Source organism: Physeter macrocephalus, chromosome 7 (genome assembly GCF_002837175.3).
Source record: "Physeter macrocephalus isolate SW-GA chromosome 7, ASM283717v5, whole genome shotgun sequence".
Taxonomy (NCBI): domain Eukaryota; kingdom Metazoa; phylum Chordata; class Mammalia; order Artiodactyla; family Physeteridae; genus Physeter; species Physeter macrocephalus.
In genome coordinates, this window is record NC_041220.1 from 19,957,492 (window position 1) to 19,982,068 (window position 24,577).

Consider the following 24,577-nt stretch of genomic DNA (forward strand, 5'->3'; position numbering starts at 1 on the left):
ATCACACTTTTTATTTTGGGGTTAACTTTAGATTCACATGAAGTTGTAAAAAATATTACAGAGAGATCCCTTCTACCTGTTACCTAATTTCCCCAATGGTAATATCTTATAAAATTATAGCACAGTATCACAGATAGGATACTGACATTGATATAATCAGGATATAGAACATTTCCATCACCGTCTCAGGTTGCCCTTTTATAACCACACCCACTTCCTTCCCCTCCATCCCCTCTTTAAATCCCCACAACCACTAACCACTCTATTCTCTATTTCTAAAATCTTGGCATTTCAAGAATGTTGTATCAATGGAATAATACAGTATATAAATAGAATGACATCTCCCAGATTGGCTTTTTTCAATCAGCATAATTCTTTGGAGATGGAATCCAAGCTGTTATGTAAGCCATTCATTTTATTGTTTTTTATTGTTTTCCATGGTATGGATGTTTGTTTCACTAATCACCCAGTGAACAACATCTGGGCTGTTTCTAGTTTTTGGTTATTACAAATAAAACTGCTATGTAGGGACTTCCCTGGTGGCACAGTGGTTAAGAATCCGCCTGCCAATGCAGGGGACACGGGTTCGAGCCCTGGTCCGGGAAGATCCCACATGCCGCGGATCAACTAAGCCCGTGCGCCACAGCTACTGAGCCTGCGCTCTAGAGCCCATGAGCCACAACTATTGAGCCCACGTGCTGCAAATACTGAAGCCCACACACCTAGAGCCCATGCTCTGCAACAAACGAAGCCACCGCAATGAAGAGTAGCCCCCGCTCGCCACAACTAGAGAACGTCAGCGCACAACAACGAGGACCCAACGCAGCCAAAAATAAATAAGTAAAATTAAAAAAAAAAAACAACTGCTATGTACATTCATGTACGTGTAAACATAAATTTTTATTTCTGGGATAAATTCCCAGAAATGCAATTGCTGGGCTATTAGTTGAATACTTAGTTTTGTGAGAAACTGCTAAACTGTTTTACAGAGTGACTGTGTCATTTCGTATTCCATCAGCAATGTATAAGTGATCCAGTTACTCTGCATCAATACCAGTATTTGGTGTTCTTACTAATTTTTACTTTGACCATTCTGATAGGTGTGTAGTGATATCTCATTTTGGTTTTACTTTGCATTATCCCTAATGGCTAATGAATGATGTTAAAAAACCTTTTCACATGCTTATTTGCCATGTGTATATAATCTTTTGTGGGATGTCTCTTAACCAATTTCTAATTGGGGTGTCTGCTTTTTAAATTTTGAGTTTGGGGAGTTCTTTATATAACCTAGATACTAGTCCTTTGTCAGATACGTGCTTGGCAAATATTTTCTCCTATCTTGTTGCTTGTCTTTTCCGCTACTTCATAGCATCTTTGCGGAGCAAACCAAAAATTTTTTGATGAAGTCCAACTTACCCACTTTTTGTTTCATAAACTGTCTAGTGTTAAGTCTAAGAAGTCACTGCATAGCCTAAGATTCTAAAGTTTTGCTTCCATGATTTTTTGCTAAAAGTTAACATGTTGTTTTATATTTATATTCAAGATTCATGTCGAATTCATTCTTATATAAAGCATGAGATTTAGGTCAAGGTTAAATTTTTTTGTTGTTGTTTACCTATGAATATCCAGTTGCTCCAAAACCATTTGCTGAAAAGGCTATCTCTTCTCCACTGAATTATTTTGCACCTTTGTCATATTGTATGGGTTCCCCGTCTTGTTCCATTGATCTATGTGTCTATCCCTCTACCAATATTACACTGTTTTGCTAACTGTAGCTATAAAGTAAGTCCTAAAATCAGGTACACTAATTACTCCTACTCCTTACCTTTAATGAATCATTTTTATTTATTCAGGTTCTTTGTATTTCCATATGAGTTTTAGAATAAACTTGCTCCTATCTACAAAGAAGTCTTGTTAGGATTTTGACAGGAACTGTATTAAATGTGTATATCAACTTGGGGAGTCTTGACATCTTTACTACCATGTCCTTCAATCCATGAACATGATATATCGTTCCATTTATTTAGATCCTGATTTCTTTCATTAGTATTGTATAGCTTTCAGCATACAAATCTTATACAAGTTTTGTTAAATTTACAGCTAAGTATTTCTTGTGTGTGTGTGATTGTAAACAATAATGTATTTTTAATTTCAGTGTCTACATGTTCACTACTAGTATATAGAAATATGCTAAATAGAAATTGATTTTTGTATGTTTATCTTGTATCCTGAAATCTTGCAGGAGTCACTTATTAGTTCTAGGAGTTTTTTTTTTTTGTGGTACATTCTGTGGGGATTTTATACATGATCATGTTATTTGCGAATAGGGACAGTTTGATCTCTTCCTTTCCAATCTGTGTGCCTTTTATTTCCTTCTCTCACCTTAATGCACTGACTAGAATTTCCAACACTATGTTGAGTAAGAGTGGTGAAAGGGGACATTCTTGCTTGTTCCCAGTCTTAGGGGGAAAGCATTAAGTCCTTCACCGTTAAGTATACTGTTAACTGTAGGTTTTCTATAGTTGCTCTTTTGTCAATTTGAGGCAGTTTCCTTTGGAATTACTATTTTTCTATCAGTGTTTTATTTCCTGTCAGTTTTACCATGAATGAGTGGAGAAATTTTTCAAATGCTTTTACTGCATTGACTGATAAAATAAGATTTTTCTTATTTAGCCTATTAACATAGTGGATCACACTGATTGATATTCAAATAGTGAACCAGCTTTGCATCCTTGGAATAAACTCTACTTGGTCAGGATGTATAATTCTTTTAAAAGATTGTTTGTTTTGTTTTTTTTTAATAAATTTATTTATCCGGGAAGATCCCACATGCCGCGGATCAACTAAGCCCGTGCGCCACAGCTACTGAGCCTGCGCTCTAGAGCCCATGAGCCACAACTATTGAGCCCACGTGCTGCAAATACTGAAGCCCACACACCTAGAGCCCATGCTCTGCAACAAACGAAGCCACCGCAATGAAGAGTAGCCCCCGCTCGCCACAACTAGAGAACGTCAGCGCACAACAACGAGGACCCAACGCAGCCAAAAATAAATAAGTAAAATTAAAAAAAAAAAACAACTGCTATGTACATTCATGTACGTGTAAACATAAATTTTTATTTCTGGGATAAATTCCCAGAAATGCAATTGCTGGGCTATTAGTTGAATACTTAGTTTTGTGAGAAACTGCTAAACTGTTTTACAGAGTGACTGTGTCATTTCGTATTCCATCAGCAATGTATAAGTGATCCAGTTACTCTGCATCAATACCAGTATTTGGTGTTCTTACTAATTTTTACTTTGACCATTCTGATAGGTGTGTAGTGATATCTCATTTTGGTTTTACTTTGCATTATCCCTAATGGCTAATGAATGATGTTAAAAAACCTTTTCACATGCTTATTTGCCATGTGTATATAATCTTTTGTGGGATGTCTCTTAACCAATTTCTAATTGGGGTGTCTGCTTTTTAAATTTTGAGTTTGGGGAGTTCTTTATATAACCTAGATACTAGTCCTTTGTCAGATACGTGCTTGGCAAATATTTTCTCCTATCTTGTTGCTTGTCTTTTCCGCTACTTCATAGCATCTTTGCGGAGCAAACCAAAAATTTTTTGATGAAGTCCAACTTACCCACTTTTTGTTTCATAAACTGTCTAGTGTTAAGTCTAAGAAGTCACTGCATAGCCTAAGATTCTAAAGTTTTGCTTCCATGATTTTTTGCTAAAAGTTAACATGTTGTTTTATATTTATATTCAAGATTCATGTCGAATTCATTCTTATATAAAGCATGAGATTTAGGTCAAGGTTAAATTTTTTTGTTGTTGTTTACCTATGAATATCCAGTTGCTCCAAAACCATTTGCTGAAAAGGCTATCTCTTCTCCACTGAATTATTTTGCACCTTTGTCATATTGTATGGGTTCCCCGTCTTGTTCCATTGATCTATGTGTCTATCCCTCTACCAATATTACACTGTTTTGCTAACTGTAGCTATAAAGTAAGTCCTAAAATCAGGTACACTAATTACTCCTACTCCTTACCTTTAATGAATCATTTTTATTTATTCAGGTTCTTTGTATTTCCATATGAGTTTTAGAATAAACTTGCTCCTATCTACAAAGAAGTCTTGTTAGGATTTTGACAGGAACTGTATTAAATGTGTATATCAACTTGGGGAGTCTTGACATCTTTACTACCATGTCCTTCAATCCATGAACATGATATATCGTTCCATTTATTTAGATCCTGATTTCTTTCATTAGTATTGTATAGCTTTCAGCATACAAATCTTATACAAGTTTTGTTAAATTTACAGCTAAGTATTTCTTGTGTGTGTGTGATTGTAAACAATAATGTATTTTTAATTTCAGTGTCTACATGTTCACTACTAGTATATAGAAATATGCTAAATAGAAATTGATTTTTGTATGTTTATCTTGTATCCTGAAATCTTGCAGGAGTCACTTATTAGTTCTAGGAGTTTTTTTTTTTTGTGGTACATTCTGTGGGGATTTTATACATGATCATGTTATTTGCGAATAGGGACAGTTTGATCTCTTCCTTTCCAATCTGTGTGCCTTTTATTTCCTTCTCTCACCTTAATGCACTGACTAGAATTTCCAACACTATGTTGAGTAAGAGTGGTGAAAGGGGACATTCTTGCTTGTTCCCAGTCTTAGGGGGAAAGCATTAAGTCCTTCACCGTTAAGTATACTGTTAACTGTAGGTTTTCTATAGTTGCTCTTTTGTCAATTTGAGGCAGTTTCCTTTGGAATTACTATTTTTCTATCAGTGTTTTATTTCCTGTCAGTTTTACCATGAATGAGTGGAGAAATTTTTCAAATGCTTTTACTGCATTGACTGATAAAATAAGATTTTTCTTATTTAGCCTATTAACATAGTGGATCACACTGATTGATATTCAAATAGTGAACCAGCTTTGCATCCTTGGAATAAACTCTACTTGGTCAGGATGTATAATTCTTTTAAAAGATTGTTTGTTTTGTTTTTTTTAATAAATTTATTTATTTTTGGCTGCATTGGGTCTTCATTGCTGCGCACAGTCTTTCTCTAGTTGCGGCGAGCGGGGGCTACTCTTCGTCGCGGTGCATGGGCTTCTCACTGCGGTGGCTTCTCTTGATGTGCAGCACGGGATCTAGGCGCACAGGCTCAGTAGTTGTGGCTCGTGGGCTCTAGAGCACAGGCTTGGTAGTTGTGGCGCACGGGCTTAGTTGCTCTGCGGCACGTGGGATCTTCCCGGACCAGGGTTTGAACCCGTGTCCCCTGCATTGGCAGGCGGGTTCTTAACCACTGCGCCACCAGGGAAGCCCTTAAAAGACTGTTGAATTCTGATATTTTATTAAGGATATTTGGGTTTATTCCATGAAGGATATTAGTCTGTAGTTTTCTTTTTTTGTAGTGTCTTTGACTGGTTTTGATAGCAGGGTAATAATTATTTTGTGAAATGGATTGGGAAATATTTCCTTCTCTTCTATTTTCAGGAAGAGACTGTAGAATTGGTTTTAACTCTTCTTGAAAAGTTTCATAGAATTCTCCAATAAAGACATCTGAGCCTGGAGAGTTCCTTTTGGGAGTTTCCTAATTACAAGTTTACTTAACAGTTATAGATAGGGCTGTTCATATTACCTACTTCAAAGTGAGTGAGTTCTGATCATTTTCAATTTTCAAAAAATTGGTTGTAAATTTATGTGTGTGGAGCTGTTCATAGTATTCTCTTATCCTTTTGATGTTTGCAGGGTTTGTATCCTTGTTTCTGATACTATTTTTGATAATAGTAACTTGTCTTCTTTTTTCCCTTTGTCAGTCTGTCAATTTTATTGATCTTTTCAAACAACTAGTTCTTTTGTTTCACTGATCTTCACTCTTGTTTTTCTGTTTTCAATTTTACTGATTTCCACTCTCACCTTTATTTCCTTCCTTCTTGCTTTAGGTTTACTTTGCTCTTCTTTTTCTAGTTTCGTGAGGAGAAGCCTAGATGACTAAGGCTGTTCCTCTCTTCTAACACGTGCACTAAGTGTTATGTTTCCTCTTAGTGTTGCTTTAGCTGGTTCCCTCGAATTTTCGATATGTTGAATTTTTATTCAGTTTAACGTAGTTTCAAAAAATTCTCTTTGAGATTTCTTTTACCCATAGATTATTTGGAAGTGTGTTGTTCAGTTTCCAAGTGATTGAACATTTTCCAATTATCTTTCTGTTATTGACTCTATTTTGATTTCATTGTGGTCAAAGAAGAGACTCCGTATGATTTCAGTTTTTTAACTTGGTAGACATTCATTTTATGATCCAGGACATGGTCTAACTTGGAGTATATTCTGAGCACTTGAAAAGATTTCATAGTCTGCTGTTGGGTGGAGTGTTCTATAAATGTTGATTAAATCTTCTTGGGTAATAGTGGTGTTTAATTCTTTTATATTCTTGCTGATTTTCTGTCTTTTTGTTCTATCAAGTGTTGAGAGAGAGGTGCTAAAGTTTCCAACTATAATTGTGAATTTACCTATTTCTCTTTCCAGTTATATTAGTTTTTGATTTACATATTTTGCATCTGTTTTTTGGTGCATACACAGTTATATTGTTATATCCCCTTGAAGGACTGTCCCTTTATCATAACATAATATCTCTCTCTGGTAATTTTTTTAGTCTAAATTCTACTTTTTCTAGTATTAATACAGCTATTCCACTTTCTTTTGATTAATGTTTACATGATATATCATTTTTCATTTCTTTACTTTCAGCCTATCTATATTGTTATAAATGCAGTGAGTTTCTTATAGGTAACATATAGTCGAGTCATATATTTTTAATTCACTTGGCCAATCTGTCTTTTAATTGATATACTCAGATCATTTACATTTATTTGTAACTACTGATAACTTAGTGCTTATGTCTACCATTTTATTTTTTTGTTTTCTGTTCTGTTTTCTTTTTCCTGACTTCCTGGGAGTTATGTGAACATGTTTTTTAGAATTCCATTTTGATTTATCTAGTGTTTTCTGACTCTATCTCTTTGTACAGTTTTTCAGTGGTTGTTCTAGATATTACATTATATATACATAACTTACCATAGCCTACTGGTATCATCACTTTGCTAGTTCAAGTGTACTGTGAAATCCTTACTTCTACTTCTCTTTACTTTCCTTTGTTCTTCCCCATTTATAATGTAACTGCCTTATGTATTTTCTCTACATACATTGAGAACCACATCAGATAATATTAAAATTTTTGCTTCAAATGTCAAACATAATTTAGAAATTCAAGAGAAGCAAAGTATATTGCATTTACCCATATTTTTGCTTATGCTGTCCTTTCTTCCTTCTTGATATTTCAGATTCCTTTTTTTATTATTTTCTTTTGTTCAGAAAATTTCCTTTAGCTATTCTTTTAGGGTATGTCTGCTAATGACAAATTCTATTACTTTTCCTTCATCTGAAAATATCTTGATTTCCCCTTCATTCCTGAAAGATATTTTTGCTGGGTATAGAATTCTGGGTTGATAGTTTCTTTTCTTTCAGTATTGAAAAATGTGCCACTTCTTTCTGGCCTGCATGATTTCGGATGTGAAATTCACTGTCATTTGAATTGCTTTTCCCCTGTAGGTAAGGTGTCACTTCTCTTTTGCTGCTTTCAAGGTTTTTTCTTTATCTTCAGTTTTCAGAAGTTTGACTATGATGTGTCTTGGTGTGGATTTCACTGGGCTTATCTCTTTGGAGTTCACTCAACTTCTTAAATTATGGAAGTTTATATCTTTTGTCAAGTATTTGAAGTTTTCAACCTTTATTTTTTTTAGTACTTTTTCAGCTATGCCCTCTTTCTCCTCTTCTTCTAGGCAACATGTAAGAATGTTAAATCTTTTGTTATAGTCTCACTTGTATGTGAGGTTATGTTCCTTTTTTCTCTTTCAGTCTATTTTCTCCACTGTTCAGAATGAATAATGTCCATTTTTCTATTTTCCAGTTCACTGATTTTTTTTTCCTCGTTATTCTGCTGTTTATGCTATTCATTGCTAGTTTCATTTTGGTTTTGTACTTTTAATTTATAGAATTTCTATTTGATTCTTTATACCTTTTGTTTATTTGCTCAGACTTTCTATTTCTTTGCTGAGACTTTTATTCTAAATGTTTCAAGCATATTTGTAATTGCTCATTGAAGCATTTTTATGATGGATGCTTTAAAGTCTTTGTTAGGCAATTCTGACTCTTCTGTCATCTTCATGTGCATTTCTATTGATTGACTTTTTAAATTTAATTTGAAGTGTTCCTAATGTTTAGTATGGTAAGTGATTTTCAATTGATTTGTGATCATTTGAGGTATTATCTTATAAGGCTCTGGACCTTATCTAAAGCTTCCGTTTTAATTGTCCTGTTTGGTACAGGAAGTGAGGATTACCACCTTGTTACTCCAAAGTGGGAGTAGAAGTTGAGGTTTCCCCCTTGGCCTCTGATGATGTCTGAAAGAAGAGGCTCCTCATCACTGATGGGCAGGGATGGGATTTCCAGTCCCTAATCAAGCCTCCACTGATATCTCTTTGGCTGGAAAGAGGAGGGGTGCCTCATTATTGCTCCCCAGGTGGCTTTAATGACACCCCAATGATATGGCTTTGCTTACCTCTGGATGGCAGTGAAAGTCCAGGCCACTTAACACTACCCCGGGTGGTGGGGGAGAGGAAGGGATACGTTGTTACTGCTGGTAGCAGTGGAAGTAACAGCTCCCTACTCAATCTTCTCTGTTACCACCCCAGTTGGGAGGGTAGGGCATCTCATTACAGCCTGGAGAGGGTGACAGTATAGGTTCTCAGCCTCTGCTGGTGTGGGTGTGGGTGGGGCCACAGTTTTTTCTGTGGTATTTGGCTGCGGTAGAACGACTACTGCTTAAAAGTTTTCTGTCTTGCTATGTTGCCCCTTTCCAGGTTGTTTGGCTAGAGACAGCAGGCCTTTCTTAGGAATTGTTTGTCTGTGCTCATTGGTGTTTCTGGGTTATCTGCTTCTCCAGCACCCAGTCTAAGACATAAAAGGCAAAATGAAACCCAAGCAACACACTGCCATGTTGTTCTTTGGGTCCAAGGTCCTTAGCTGGTCTACCTTCTTCCCTCTATGTTTCAGTTTTCTTATGTTTGTTTTATTTTATAACTAATATCCAGTTGCACTTTAGTGTGAGGAACAGGGAAAAGTATATCTCTTCCATCTTCCTGAAAGTGGACGTTGTCACTGACTTTTAAATCACTTCCCTCATTCTCATATCCAAGTTTCTGCCATCTTCTCTCTTCGCTAACCATAGAAATCATACACACCTTGTGTAAACTCTTAATTCTCACCTATAATATGACGGCTTCTCCAATTACTCTGATTATAATTCTACTTTATCTTTCTGACTTTTCTTCAGATATCTTTATTCTATGTTTTGAATTTAATTACATTCAGTCTTCTGGGAGATCCTGAGTAAATCAGTTAATCTCTCTGAGCCTCAATTTTCTTATTTGTGAAAGAATGACCCTGGTTCCCATCTATTTCAGAAGATTGTTAATAAGCATTAAATTTTTAAAAATAGGAATGAAAAACTATAAAATGCTTGTCAAATGTTAGGTATTACTAATATTCCAAATGTTCTGTGTGAGTCTTGTCTCCTATTCATAAATTACAAATTCTTTGAGTAAGAGGATATCTCATATTTTCTTACTGTATTTCTCTCAGAATTAGCCCATAGGGTAGAACTGATATCTGTTCTTATAGATTCACTCTAGATGTTAAGAATATTGAACTACCAAACCTAACAAAGGCAATAGCACCTGATCCATTATTATTTATCAAGCAAACATACAAACAGCTAACCAATGCCCTTGTCATTATATTCATGTATATGTAAACAGGCACATGTACTATTCAAATAGTCTCTGAAATACTTGGGAGTCTTTGAAGTTCAAGGTAGACTGGGCATGTTTTGAAGATATCCACATCAGACAGAAGAAAAGGGATCCATTTGGTTCAAATATTTTTTTAAGGTATGTTTATATATACTATGCAAGTCACTGTCTAGATGTAAATAAAATATTCCCTGCTTTGAGAAACTCACAAACCTAACTAAAGAACAAAGAGCTACATGAAGTTAAGAGTTCATTTAGTCTACTCTCTTTGATAGTAATCTTTTATTTTTAAAGTTTTACAAAACACACAAATGAAAATATCTCTTCTATCTAATTTAATTCCTTAACCAATTATCTCCTCTTTTTCTAATCTTGAAAGATTTAAAAAACAAGTGGTTTCCATCTTCTGTAAAAAGTATTTTGGCAATTACAGAGCAATAAATCTATATTTACCGCTCCTATAAACAAAAAACTATGGTCTTTACTTAGAATAAACAGCTTGGTATCCCAAACACAGAAGTTTCGATCAAATGGTTAAAAATAAAATAAGATGATTCAGAAGGTAATGAAAAGGTCCTATGTGTTGAATGAATGAAACCTGCCATTTCTGTGTGCTGACACACTAGCAGTAATATTTTCTAATTAACTACCTTTGCTCACCAAGCATCTCTGGCTTACAATATGGGTTTTCTTTTCTTTATTTTTTTTAGCCATGCCACGCAGCACGTGGAATTCACAGACCAGGGATAGAACCCGGGCCCCCTGCAGTGGAAGCGTGGAGTCTTGACCACTGGACTGCCAGGGAAGTCCCAACAATCTTGGTTTTCTATGTAGCTTCCACTCAATGAAATATGGGTTCACCAACCACCACCCGATTATGATCCTCTTTGGAGTTAATAAATTGACATTCTGATTTACAAATAACCCCCTATGTATTGAATAATGTGCGCCTTTCCTCTAGAGACGAATCACCTCCAAGCATGTTGATAAATATTGAGTTTCTAGTTTTGCAAAGTGTAGTATTAGACTCTGAAATGTACCACACCAAAGAACAATCACCTTTGTAAAACTCCTCTAAGTGTCTGTGTGGGGTGACATATATGTTGCTCACCTCTTCAAAACACAACACAGGCTGTAAAAATATTGGTAGGTCCACTTACTGTTTTTCTAAGACCAATAATGCTAACATGACTTCAATAGAGAAATGGGAGAAAGAAGCAGTTAAATGTCCTGAACATTAATGAAGAATTAATACTGAAATCATCTAACAGATCACAAACATGCAAATAACTCACTGCCAAATGCGTTTAGATATCTTAAAAACACAAAAAAATTTAAATTAAACGATTTTAATTCAGAAAGTGAGAAAAAGGTTTTTAACTTTGGGGGGGAATATGTGCTAAAGTTAGTGTTTTTGAGTAAAGCAGCTTTTCCTATGCCTTCAACATGCCACTTTTAATCTAAGGAGACAGAGAAGGCTCTCACCGTCACAGAGATATTTTACTTTGGGGGGGGAATATGTGCTAAAGTTAGTGTTTTTGAGTAAAGCAGCTTTTCCTATGCTTTCAACATGCCACTTTTAATCTAAGGAGACAGAGAAGGCTCTCACTGTCACAGAGATAGTCTACTTTCACCAGCACCACTTTGGCAGCTGCTTTTACTGGAAAATATTAATAATCCCCAAATGTATTTTGCTTGCCAACTTCTTTTAAAAAATAAAACTGTTTTGCAAACAATTTTAACAGTATTTTTATGAATGACAATTGAGTCATCTATCTTTTAGGAAAATTTAAAATGATTATCTCCTTCCTGTTATTCCAAGGCCCCAGCATTTCACCGTAAACATCATACATTGGCTTTATGAATGCCAAATTCACAAGAACAAATAATCACAAATTTAAGCATTTTCCTATGAATCAGAAGTTAACTATTATGAATAAATTGTAATAAACATGAACTATAAAATCAGTTCTCTCACACTTATTTACTAAATTGGCAAAAAAACTGAAATAATAAGAAAGAAAATGAAGAAAATATTAGCCGAGAAAAGAAACATTCTTGAAAAAAAAAATCACAGTAGTTAGAACTACGTATGAAAAATGCAAAAATTGGCCAGAGTTAACAGAAATAGAAGAATACTGGACAAATAAGGATTCCAAATAATTTCCCAATTCTAGACAGTCTCTAATATCTTAAAAACTCATAAAAAATATATTGCTTCTAGTTCTTTTAGAACCAGCTGGTAACATGCTAGAAGCTCATGCATAATCACCACACTACTTGTGTGTAGTAAACTAGAAGGCGTGCATGGGTATCTAGAAAAGTTACTTAGAACTTTGCCAAAACTGACATGTTGCTTTTGTGAAGCCAAACAGCATTTGTTTGGCTCTTGGTATAATAAGTTAATAGTGAAGTTTTAAAGGATTTTGAGGAGGCTTGCTTATGCTGGCCTCTAAATGCACCAGTCTAAATGCAGAATTTAATATTCTAAAACACTGTAAAGTGGATTCTGAAAAGTGCTTAGAAAATTGCTTTAAAAGGTTTACTTTACTTTTAAAAGCATCTGTTGCTCCAGGTGCATGGTTTTTGTCTGGATGAAACTTCAAAGCAAGCTTTCTATAAGCTTTTTTCAAATCTTCATCACCAGCATCTTTGGTAACTCCAAGTACTTCATAGTAATTTTTACATTTGTTTATGCTGTGAACAAGAGAATGTGTTACATTGTAAGTAAACTTCAAGGAAGAGCTTCCAGTAATACCTCTATTGTTTGATTTAGTAGAATAGTATAAAGAACTGTCTGTGGACTGTTTTCTCGACATCAAGTTATAGTTTATCCGTTAAGGGTTATTGCTCCATTCTCTTTTTCAATCACAGACCATTTTTCCAACCTCTCCCAATCTAAGAAGAATTGACCATAAGAATGTCCTTGGTGCAATTTATCACAACTACAGAGAAGTAAAGCAAAGCTCATAACAAATGTGGATGAAGGACAGAGCGCACACTGTAACTAAAATGAGAGAGTAAGAACAATTTTATAGTACTCTTAAGTGCATAAATAAATTCCAAAACTCCTCGCAAGTATGTCACAGCTAAAGATTAATGTGCATTGCATTCCAAGAGTTTTATTGTTGCATAATGTAACCTAACCAAATATCAAAGCAACAGTTTAGTGCATGTAGACAATTACAGTACCCTATGGCTTCAATGTCAAGGCAAGTTAATTCAGCTAGGCAATGCTAAAGAGAACTCATTTGTGTCAGTCTCTATGAAAGATAAAATCTCATAATAAAATACATCATGGGACTCAAAAATATTTGTTACATCTGATTTTCATTATGATGAACATACTCTTAAAGATTACTTACATGTTTATAACCCTAAATATGCAACGTTTAAGCCCAGAGTCTTTGAAGTATGTTAGGAAAAGAAATACTCTGAATGGAGCAGAGAATACTAATCCTTTTGTACGCTAACATTGTCCCATGACCTAAAAATTTTCCTTCACTAAAATACAGCTACATTTTAAATATTTTTTGTTGAGTACTATATACCTTTAAATGTGTTCCATGTATGAGCGGCTTGATGACAGAAGTAGTAAGAAGTAAAAGGATCTGAGGCACAATTGTTCCCTGACAGCTAAAGAACTGCAAAGGCTGACATGAAATTTTCAGAGAAAAGAGACAAGACTGATCTTATTTCGCTACTAAACCTATTAGCCATCACAGTGCTTGGTACATGATGGGTTCTCAGTAAATATTTATGGAATAAATGAACCTTAGCTCTCCTTTCATAATGAAAGCATTCATCATTTGTTATATGAACAAGGGGAAAAAAAACACCCTGAAAAGATTATAGAATTTTTTAATAATCACAATAAAAATCTGTTAGGCAGTCTTCTTCAGAGTAATAATAATTAAAATTAGATTTTTCTACTTTAGATACTTAATAAATATGAACACGTCAATTTTATTTCATAAACATGACATTTCCTTTATTTAGTCAATAATATTTATTGAGCACGACCTACGTCCCAGGGCACTTCAGATATACTAGAGAACAAAACAGAGAACGATCACTGCCTTTGTAGAAACTCATTCTCCTAGATATGTTAAGAAACTATGTGATAGAAAAAAAGGGAAGAACGACATGTACAGAACACCTACTGTGTGTCAGGCACATATCCACGACCCCATATCCATGTTCCAACATCCATAAAGTTCTGAAAAATGGAAGTTATTCTATAACTAACTTGGCTGCAAAAACCTGACTTGGAAACTTTCAGAGGCAAAATTTCAAAGGCAAAACTGAACTGATGTGAAGCTGCTATAGAGTCTTCATTTATCACATTCAAGTGTGATATTTGTACCTTTTGCTGCAGAAATGGCACTATTAGGTTAGGGCTGCTTGCCAGACCCTGCTAAGACATTATGTAATCTATAACATATGCTCCTATTACTTTTCGAAAATATGAGGATCTCGAGTTCCAAACTACATCTGGTCCACAAAAATTTCATGTAAAGAATTGTAGAATCTTATGCTGATTATGTTACACAAATTATCTCATTTACTCCTCATTAGGTAGATATTATTCCTATTTAACCAATGAGGAAATCAAGGCTTCGAGTGGTTATGTAAATTGCCAAAAGTCATATAACCAAGTAACAGATGGAAACCAAAATTTATTTCTTCAACAAAAATTTACTGAATATCCACTTTCTGCTAGATGCTGTTTCAGACACTATAGTGGTAAAGAAAGCAGTCAAAAAATCCCTCCTCACATTAAATTTACAATTGGGAGAGAGACAAGCAATTAACAAATATAGAAGTAAAATCCGAAGTACATCATATGACATCATATGGTGATATATATTTAGAGAAAAATGAAGTGGCAAAGGGAAAGAGTGAATGGAAAGAGACGCCTGCTATTTTAAATACGGCGATTAGGAAAGGCCTCACAAGTGAAGAGTCAATCCTCAGTTTGTCTGACTTGAAAATCCTGCTGTCTCAGAATCAGAATAAAGAAGAAAAGGAGCCCATTCAGACTCCAGACCAACCATCCACTTCCTTCTATTTGCTCTTCTAATCAGTGTTTAGACAGATTCTCTGTTGGTTTTGGTGCCCCAAACATGCCTTCTCTGCCTCTCTTCTTGTTTAGTTAGTTTCTACAACGTCTTCAGACCTCAGCTGAGCTCTTCCTTTTCTCAAGACCTCAGATTCCTCAAGACTAAGTTTGGTGACCCTCTTATATTCTCCCAAAGCTCTCTGAACTTAGCCCTATCCCAGCAATTATCTTAAATGTACCACAGCTATCAGTTTACATGTTTGACTACTTTTCCAGACTATTAGGCCCCTTGAAGGCAGGGATTGTGTCTTGTTCACCATATGCGTTGAATGGATGGATGACTAGTACAATTTGAGGGCAGAAATGGTGAAGATCTAGAAGTCATTTTTGGACCAAAGATAATAAGTGCTGTAAGAAAAATATAGTTGGCACCAAAAAATCAATTTGGAATAGAAGACTGTGGGGACAAGGACTAGAGCTAAAAATATGACAGACACTATCTGAACACAAAAGACTAAAGGCAGTGATAAAACACTGAACAATCCTAAAGTCATTACTACTTGCTTTGAATGCATAAGATGTTTCCTTATAGACCAGATTAATCCTATAAAATTATTTTGTTGATTATTTCCTGAGCACAAAAGGCTAGGCAATAGAAAAAGGCAGCCTAGGAGAGGGCTGCTGGATAGTATAGGGGAATTAGGTTGGAATTCAGTCTTCTAGAGATGGGTCATAAAGCTAAGTACTGTCACAAAGAGAAAAAAGGTAGGAAAAACAATTATTTCACTAACTCTTAGCCGTATCTAGCTCTACCATATCTTCCTTGCACTGAATTTTTCATCATATATTAGAGAAGAAATTCTTTGAGAAGCTAGCAGAGAGGTATAAAGTCAACATCACCAATGGACAAGCTGTAGACTACATATCTCAAGTAACGCTACAAATATACTCATTTACTTAATTTTTCACACCTAAATGAGAAATTACCATTCACAAATTAATTTAAATCTATATATTGTTCATTATACTCCTTTTCACCAGCTAACTGCATTTGTCACATTTTTTATAGTTCATTCCTTACTGAAAGATTCAAACCTTCTTCACCATCCTCACCAAAGAATAAAAAAGGAAGGAAGGAAGAAAGGAAGGAAGGAAGGAAGGTAGGAAGGAAGGAAGAAAGGAAGGGAGGGAGAGAGGAAAGAAAGAAAGAAAGGAAGGAAGGAAGGAAGGGAGGAAGAAAGGGAGGGAGGGAGGGAGGAAAGAGAGAAAGAAGGAAAGAAAGAAAGGAAGGAAGGAAGGAAGAAAGGAAGAAAGAAAGAAAAAAGAAAATAAAAAAGAGGTAATCTATTACCTGCCCTGGAAGAAAATATTGTGCAAAAAGGCCAGAAAGATATGTCTGGGAGCTCAACAGGGGAGATGTATGCATGGCTCAACTTTTATGTCTTCCTCTATGTGTGAGAAAGCATTCTGGCCATGGAAGGAGGGGCTTCTTTCTATTCTTTTTTTCATATATTATAGATGATGTTTAAATAAACTTCAAATTTAATTGGTGTTTAGGAAAATAATTCTTTACTCCTGAGATAAAGGATTATTTATCATAAATTTAGCAAAATGGTTTATTTTGTTTTCATTTAAAGAACTACAGCTTAAATCCAATCCTAATGAAATCCCCATAATTCAAATAATTTTAACAGTTATACAAAAGTGTTCCTAATTGATAAATATAATGATGGCCAGTTAATGATTTCTCACTGATCTTGTAAATTTTAAAAATAAAAGATGGGCTTTTTTCTGAGATATTAAAAGTCTTTAAATTAGATGCAGGACACCTTTTGCTCTGTAATTTTTCAATATATTTCAACGCAAAGACAACAAACAGTGCTTAGTTTCACAGAATATGAGTTTTTACAAAGTTACACACTTTTTCTTCAGTCTTACTGTAAGCTAGCTCTTACTTATGCAATGGATGCAGTATTATTGCATGGCTTCTCCCATTGAGCCAAATTGTCACTGAGAAACTTGTTTGCATAATCGTGCTAACCAACAAGATAACATGGCTTTCTTCAGAAAAATCCCCTGTGTATAGGTAAAACAAAAACAAAAACATACAGCATGTAAGTGTTTGCTGGTGATCTGCTACCTCACTAAAGCGACACTTACGAAGGCTAATATAACGAGTGTTACATGATTAGCTAAGCAACTCTTATACAGTATAAGGTATCAAGTGAAATACTCTGAATAACTTAGGGGTTCTATTAAAGAATGTTCTGATCATATTTATCCCCAAAGGACAAAAACTTCATTTATTTAATTTTTAAAAGGTATGCTAAAATTATTGATAAGAGAAACAATCTCTAATACAGGTATACTACTAAGCTAATACTTGTACTCCATAAAAATTCAGTCTCAAACTTGGCTGGGTCCACAGTGCTAGCCAGCAATCCTCCCATTCCATCTGCCTTTCCCCTCTGCAAATATTCCATACCTTTACCACTCTTCTCAAGCTTTCAATCTCATCTCTTTTCTTCTAACTCTCAGAGGATAACTTCATCTCCAATTTCATAGAGAATACAGACCCAAAAGACAGGAACTCCCTCAACATTTTATTTCCATCTGTCCAATTCTGGCCATATACAAAGGGGATCTGCACCCACAATCATCTTTCATCTTTCACACAATTCACTCTATTTAGGTCTTTTACTGAGAACAAGTTGTCCCAGTAAAAAGTAATTTCTACAAGAAAATAAAATTTGTTTTTGGAGAGATGTGGTTTCCTGAAACACATTTCAGCACACTGTTTAATTAAAGGTTTTTCTTAAAGAAATTCAAAAGCAAGTCTCTCATTTATTCACTTATCTCACTTATTCAGCCACCTCTGACACAATACTAGTTATAAAAGTCGTTATCAAGATTATTTATAATTCTCAAAGTACTTCACCATTCAGGCTAACCAAATACCCTTTACCATGATTAGGGAGTCTTTGTTTCTTACCGTGGTCACACAGATAAAATGTTACATTCAAGCTTTAGCATCTGAATATATATGAAGAAAAGCAAAATATAAATACATTGATACTTGATTTAAAAATAACTTCAATTCCAAATTATGGTGAGTAAAAAAGAATTAACTAAAAATAAGAATGGGGAAAAAAGGGTGAAAAAAGAAAGAAAATAAGATTAAAAGAGAAATAGATAAGAAAGGGCAAAAGAGAAAGAAAACTAGCTTTACCTACTTTTCACTTAAGCTAGTTCACTGTACTATTCACTCTCTATGTTGAATTATCCGATTAATCACTGTTCAGAGTCCTTCATCCTTATACTTTAGTTTCCTTAGACAGCAATTTCAGTACAACATCAATACAGTTTCCTTAAGCTACAGCAGGAAACCATAAGAGTATTTTCTCTAGTGTTTCATACTCAGAAGTTCATTTTCTTTCCAGAAAATCTTTTCTTAATTATAAAATTAATAAAGTCAATCTCCAAAACCCAGTTCATAATTTTCCAATTCTACCTAATTCTTCTGCTTTAATTAGAAGTGTATCATGAAGTAAAACTAAAACACTGAGACAGAATGATCAGAGTAAGAAAAATATTAAAAGGAGAGGATGTTATAGTGTTTATCCTTCATTAATATAAGTAGGAAATTGAAAATGCTGTTGCAAATGCCCTCAATTTTCTTCTCATATGAAATTCTCTTGCTTTCATATATACACATATGACAAAACAATTCTTTATCCTCTTTCAATATTGTTATCTAAACACTGTACTGTGTCAAAAATTGAAACAATTTGCCTCAAAAAATTTCTTTCTGTAAGTAGCTTTGTGGCTTATAGTTACTTTAAAAGATGGAAACTTCCATAGAGTTGGTAATTTACAGACTGATTTTATAAAGAATATAAAGCATAAGACACCCAGAGTTCAATTCCTCAATGTCTGTTCTTCTACTGAATTATAATTCAAACCCATTTTTTAGGTGTTACGACATTAAACTTATATTACTATCAGTTATAATTGACATATAAGTTATTTATTCCTACCTGAGAACTCCATCTACTTGGTCTTTGGTGTAGCCTTTTCCACTTTCACCACTACCAGAGGAGCTGTCCTTTGTGCAATTAGGCTTGCTCTGATCACCACTACCTGACGGTTTTCGGCAATGAGGGCTATTTCCGGCAGTGCTTCCATTTTTCATAATTATTTCCAATAGTGCTGTGGAAAGATACAGAAAGCATACTATCTCTGTTTACATCAAGGTACATACACATGGTCTTGAGAAAAAAGTTATAAAGCTGATAAACTGTGTACTTTAGAAAGATACACCATAGGATCTTTTAAAATAAATAGCAAGCATTCCCTTATGTACTTAGCTGTTGACAGACTACTGATCACCATTTAGAAGTAGAATATTAAGAAGTTTAATGTTAGTAACTCAAAATTACTATCATCCAATAACTTATGACATACTTTTATTTGTCACATCATGGTGAAACTGCAGAATACCAAAGAAAAAGATAGTCCTTAAAGTAGCCAATGAGATTACCTAAAAAGAAACAGAAATTAGACTTCCTATTTATTTCTCAGCAGCAACAATGGCAGCTAAGTGAGTAATATCTTCAAAATACTTAGGGAGAATAACTGTCAACTTGAGTTCTGCACTAATTTTCTGGAAATTAGATAAGATTAAAATAAAAACATTTTCAAACAAACAAAAACTGAGACAATTTACCACTAAGATTTCACTAGAAGATACGTAAAGTACATATTTTGAACAAAAGGAAAATGCTTGCAGACAGGCTGAGATGTAAAAGGGAATGGACATCATGAGGTCCAAATACTGTGGAGCAAACACTGTGGTAATGTGTGAGTAAATCTAAACCGAGTCTATATAGCAACAGTATATGTCTAGGATCTCCTATAAAATACTGGAGAGGCACAGAAGAGGGGTAGAGAGAATATATGAAATAAGAATGGCCATGTATATTCATAATGATTAAAGATGGGAGGGTGGTAGGGACTGATTAAACTATTCTCCCTCCTTTCGGGTATGCTTGAAACTTCCCATGAGTTAAAACTAAACATTGAAAAAAAAAATCAACAGAACTAAAAGGAAAAAACAGAGAAACCCACCTTGACAGTAAAAGATTTTAACACATTTTTAATCCACAACTGACACTGGGTCGATTAAATAATCACTAAGGATACAAATGACATAAACTTCTAATTTATCAAGTTTGATCTAAGAAACATAAAGTAATTATATCCAACGAATGTGAATATTCATTCTTTACAGGCACACAAGGAATGAAAATTGACTACATTATAACTAGACCATAATATTATCCTCTTCAAATCTCAAAGAATTAGTATTATAATATACTACAATCTCTGAGCAAAATGCATTTAAGTGAGAAATCAATTACAAAAATGTAACTAGATCACAAATGGGTTGGAAAGGAGAAGAGTCTAGAAAAACTCATGTATCAAAGAAACAATCATAATATAAACAAGAAAATAGAATTGAAGAAAAATGAAGATACTACAAATCAGACTGGGACAACTGGAGAGCTATATGAAAAACAATGAATCTGGACCCCTTCTTCACACCATACACAAAAATTAGCTCAAAATAGATCACACACCTATATGTAAGAGCTAAAACTATAAAACTCTTAGAAGAAACTATAGGAGTAAATCTTTGTGGCTTTGATTTAGTCCAAAATTCTTAGATTTGACACATTAAGTAAAGTGGCAAAAGAAAAAACAGAGAAACTGGACCTTATCAAAATTGAAAACTTTTGCCCCTCAAAGAATATCATCAATAAAGTAAAAAGACAATCCACAGAATGTGAAAAAATATTTACAAAATCATATATCTGAAAGAGACATGTATCTAGAATATACAAAGGATTCTTACAATTCAATAATAAAAGGACCAAAAACTCAATTAAAAATGGGGAAAGGATCTGAATAGACATTCTCCAAAGTAGATATACAAGTGATTAATAAGTACATGAAAAGTTGCGCAACAATAGCCACTAGGCAAATGAAAATTAAAACTACAATGAGATACCACTTTACATCCACTAGGATGACTGGATGACTATCATCAACAAGATAGACAATAACAAGTGTTGGCAAGGATACGGAAAAATGGGAACCCATATACATTGTTGGTGGTAATGTAAAATGATATGTCCACTTTGAACAATCATCTGGTAGTTCTTTAAAAGATTAAACATATAGTTACTATTTGACCCAACAATCCTATCCCTGGGTGTACACCCAAGAGAAATGAAAACATACATGTATACAAAAACTGGTTCACAAATGTTCATAAGAGTATTGCTCAAAATAGAAAAAATTTGAAACAACTGAAATGTCCATCAACTTATGAACGGATAAATAAAATGTGATATGTCCATATAATGGAATATTATTTGACAATTTAAAAAATGAAGTATTGATATATTTTACAACATGGATGAACCTTGAAAACATGCTAAGTGAAAAAAGCGAGTCACAAAAGACCACATATTGTATGATTCCATTTATATGAAATGTATAGAATAGGCAAATCTACAGAGACAGAAAGATCAGTTGTTGCCAAGGGTTACTGGGGAGGGAAGGATAGAATTGGGGAGAAATGAGGAGTCATTACTAGTGAGTATGAGGTTTCTTTCTGTGATGAAGAAAATGTTCTAAAATTAATTGCTGTAATGGTTGCACAACTCTGTGAACCCACTGAATGGTATACTTTAATTGAATGAATTGTAAGGTATGTGAGTTACATCTCAGTAAAGCTATTATATATATATTTTTTAAAATCCAGCAGTGTCATTGCCACACGGCTTGTGGGATCTCAGTTCCCTGACAGGGGACTAAACCCAGGCCACAGCAGTGAAACTGCTGAATCCTAACCACTAGCATACCAGGGAACTCCTGATAATTATTTGTAATATTTTACATATGAGAAATTTCTTCCATATCTTTTTCCTAGCTAATGCATTCAAGAGGTCACCAAAGACATAAAATATTAAGTTTTTATAACAATCTAGCTGTAGATGGTACAGAAAGGCTCTTAATTAGACACCAATCTAGTAGTTATTAACAATATAAGAATAACCTATGGTTAATTTTTAACTATAGTTTAGTTCAATTTAATGCAATCACATTAACCTTGAGAGCAGAAGCCAGCACGGTCTAGTGGGTAGTGGTTCACAACTTTTTAATATGAAAAATTTTGTGGAAATTCTGGGAAGACAGCAGCTTACATTTTTAAATCTCATAAATTAGAGCAATTAGACAGCAAAATCAAAACCTCATGTACAAAATCCCAAAATACAAGAAGGTGGGGACAAGCCACCAATAGTTACAAGATCTATGTGGGTAGTATCATCTGTGCAGGAAAAAGCAGAGTACAGTAACAGGGCATTTTACCAGTCCACAGAACAAAATAACTGCAAAATAGCCAACAGGGACTCTCTATGAAGTAGAGCAGGTGAAAATGAGAAAAGTGAATAAAAAGGAATGGGTTTTGCTCATTACAATAGCAGGTGATTGAAAGGGTTCACAATAAACTCTTAAGGGCATCCAGTCACTACAATTCTCAAAACTAATCAGACAAAGCTCTCCTCCAGAACAAAGCCACACCAAGGAGAAACTGCTGGGAACAGGATCCAAACTGAAGAGAAGAGAGGCAATAGAAAAAAAAAAAATAAGCGAAATTCCAGATAAAGTGGGGAAGGAGAAAGGAGTGAGGAGATCTTATATAGCAAGGTGACATACTTTCAAACATTACACAGAAACTGGAGAAGATCTCTGTGTATTTAGAAAGGCTAACTAACTTCACATAAAAATGAATAAAAGAAAATGATAGAAGTGAAATCTGATACAAAGTTACATTAAAAAAAAAAAGAACAGGATAAATCTCTGAACACAATGAAAGCACACCACAAAGACTTGCCAACAAAATAGGTAAACACTATAACCTACTATTTCAAAACAAGCTGAAAATATTTTTAAAAATTATTCACAATACAAAAGAACAACATAAATTAGAATTAAAACCCCCAAAATTATCTACCCATAGCTTAGGTGATAAAACTCAGGAGACAAAAAAAAAGGAAAAATCAATTCAGAAAAGAAGAATTAAACTAGAAGAAACAAAGAGTTAATAAACACAACAGAACTGCTGTGTAAATGAAAGAGAACATAAAAAGGACAATTTTTAATTAAAACAAATGAAAAAGGCAAAAAATTACAGAGAAAATGGCAAATATCGAAGATAGTTAAAGAAGATCCAACATACATATAATGAGTCCTGAAGAAGAAAAATAAAGGAAATTAAACCAATGTAACAATAATTGGAGAAAACTTTTCTGATATAAAAATAAAACCATCTGAAAGCACATAATGAAAGGGCAAATCATGTACCTAAGAATACTGACCCAGAAAAACCAACATCAAGATATACTCTAGTAAAATTAATTGGGCATCTAGTCAAAAAGATCAAATGGCTTATTCTCTTATAAAGAAAATCTGATCGTCATCGGATTTTGCTCATCAGTAGTACTTGCATAAAACAATAGAAATATATATTTAGATACCTAAAGAAAGAAAATTTGAGCCAAGGATTTTGTATCCCTCACTAACTTCAAGCATTAAGATCCACAGCTGAACTGTTTTCAACATTCCAGAACTTAGGGAGCATAGTTCCCACAAGGCCTTCCTAGAAATCTACTAGAGAACAGGATTTAGGAATCCAAAATTAGACATACAATGACATAAGGACTGAGGGTGAACATTAAATGTACAGTGACCTACTGAGTTAAAACTGAACAACAATTAAAAGAGAGCACATAGTATGTAATAATAATATGCTCTGACACTGTAGATAGGTTCAAATATTTTTTAAATGGTAGGCTTCCTCTGTCTTTCCTTTTACTTGTAAAAAAAAAAAAAGATTATTTGTCTTCTCTTCCTTTCATTTTCATTTGGCAGCTGAAGCCTGGACCAAAGAAACTTACTGGGACCAAGGAAGCACTCATAGCCAAACGCATGGCTGAGCTTGATAGGCCTGCACCAATGGGATCAAAAATGCAACTCATTACATACAGGGGGAAAATGAACAAATAAGTAAATTGATAATAACGAGAGCCACATTTCTTACTGTCAGAAAATGGAATTACAGGGGGCTTCCCTAGTGGCACAGTGGTTGGGAGTCTGCCAGCCTATGCAGGGGACATGGGTCCGAGCCCTGGTCTGCGAGGATCCCACGTGCCGCGGAGCTGCTAGGCCCATGCACCACAACTACTGAGCCTGCACTCTGGAGCCCGCGAGCCACAACTACTGAGCCTATGCACCACAGCTGCTGAAGGCTGTGTGCCTGTAGCCCGTGCTCTGCAGTAGGAGAGGCCACCGCAATGAGCGGCTCACACGCCACAGCGAGCAGTGGCTCCCGCTCGCCACAGCTGGAGAGGGCCCACGCGCGGAAGCGAAGACCCAACACAGCCAAAAATAAATAAATAAAATAAAATTTTAAAAAAACAAAGAAAATGGAATTACAAATATGAAAACGCTGGGGCTTCCCTGGTGGCGCAGTGGTTGAGAGTCCGCCTGCCGATGCAGGGGACACGGGTTC

The 24,577-nt window shown here is 34.8% G+C and overlaps 1 protein-coding gene across 6 annotated transcripts in view; it reads right to left on the reverse strand.

The window, feature by feature from the left end:
- The window catches only part of DNAJB14 (DnaJ heat shock protein family (Hsp40) member B14), a 46,917-nt gene that overhangs the window by 11,201 nt on the left and 11,139 nt on the right, over window positions 1-24,577 (reverse strand). Inside the window, exons 2-4 of one of the 6 annotated variants that reach the window (XM_007120154.3) lie at window positions 19,402-19,477; window positions 18,975-19,146; window positions 12,427-12,572 (exon numbers count right to left, since the gene is read on the reverse strand). In XM_007120154.3, coding sequence (XP_007120216.1) covers window positions 12,427-12,572; window positions 18,975-19,129 — 301 coding nt within the window. In that variant the 5' untranslated portion in view covers window positions 19,130-19,146; window positions 19,402-19,477. Of the gene's footprint in view, window positions 1-12,426; window positions 12,573-16,892; window positions 17,014-17,422; window positions 18,951-18,974; window positions 19,147-19,401; window positions 19,478-24,577 lie in introns of those variants that run through there. The other 5 variants (XM_028491683.2, XM_028491685.2, XM_028491684.2 and 2 more) reach the window with 5 other exon arrangements.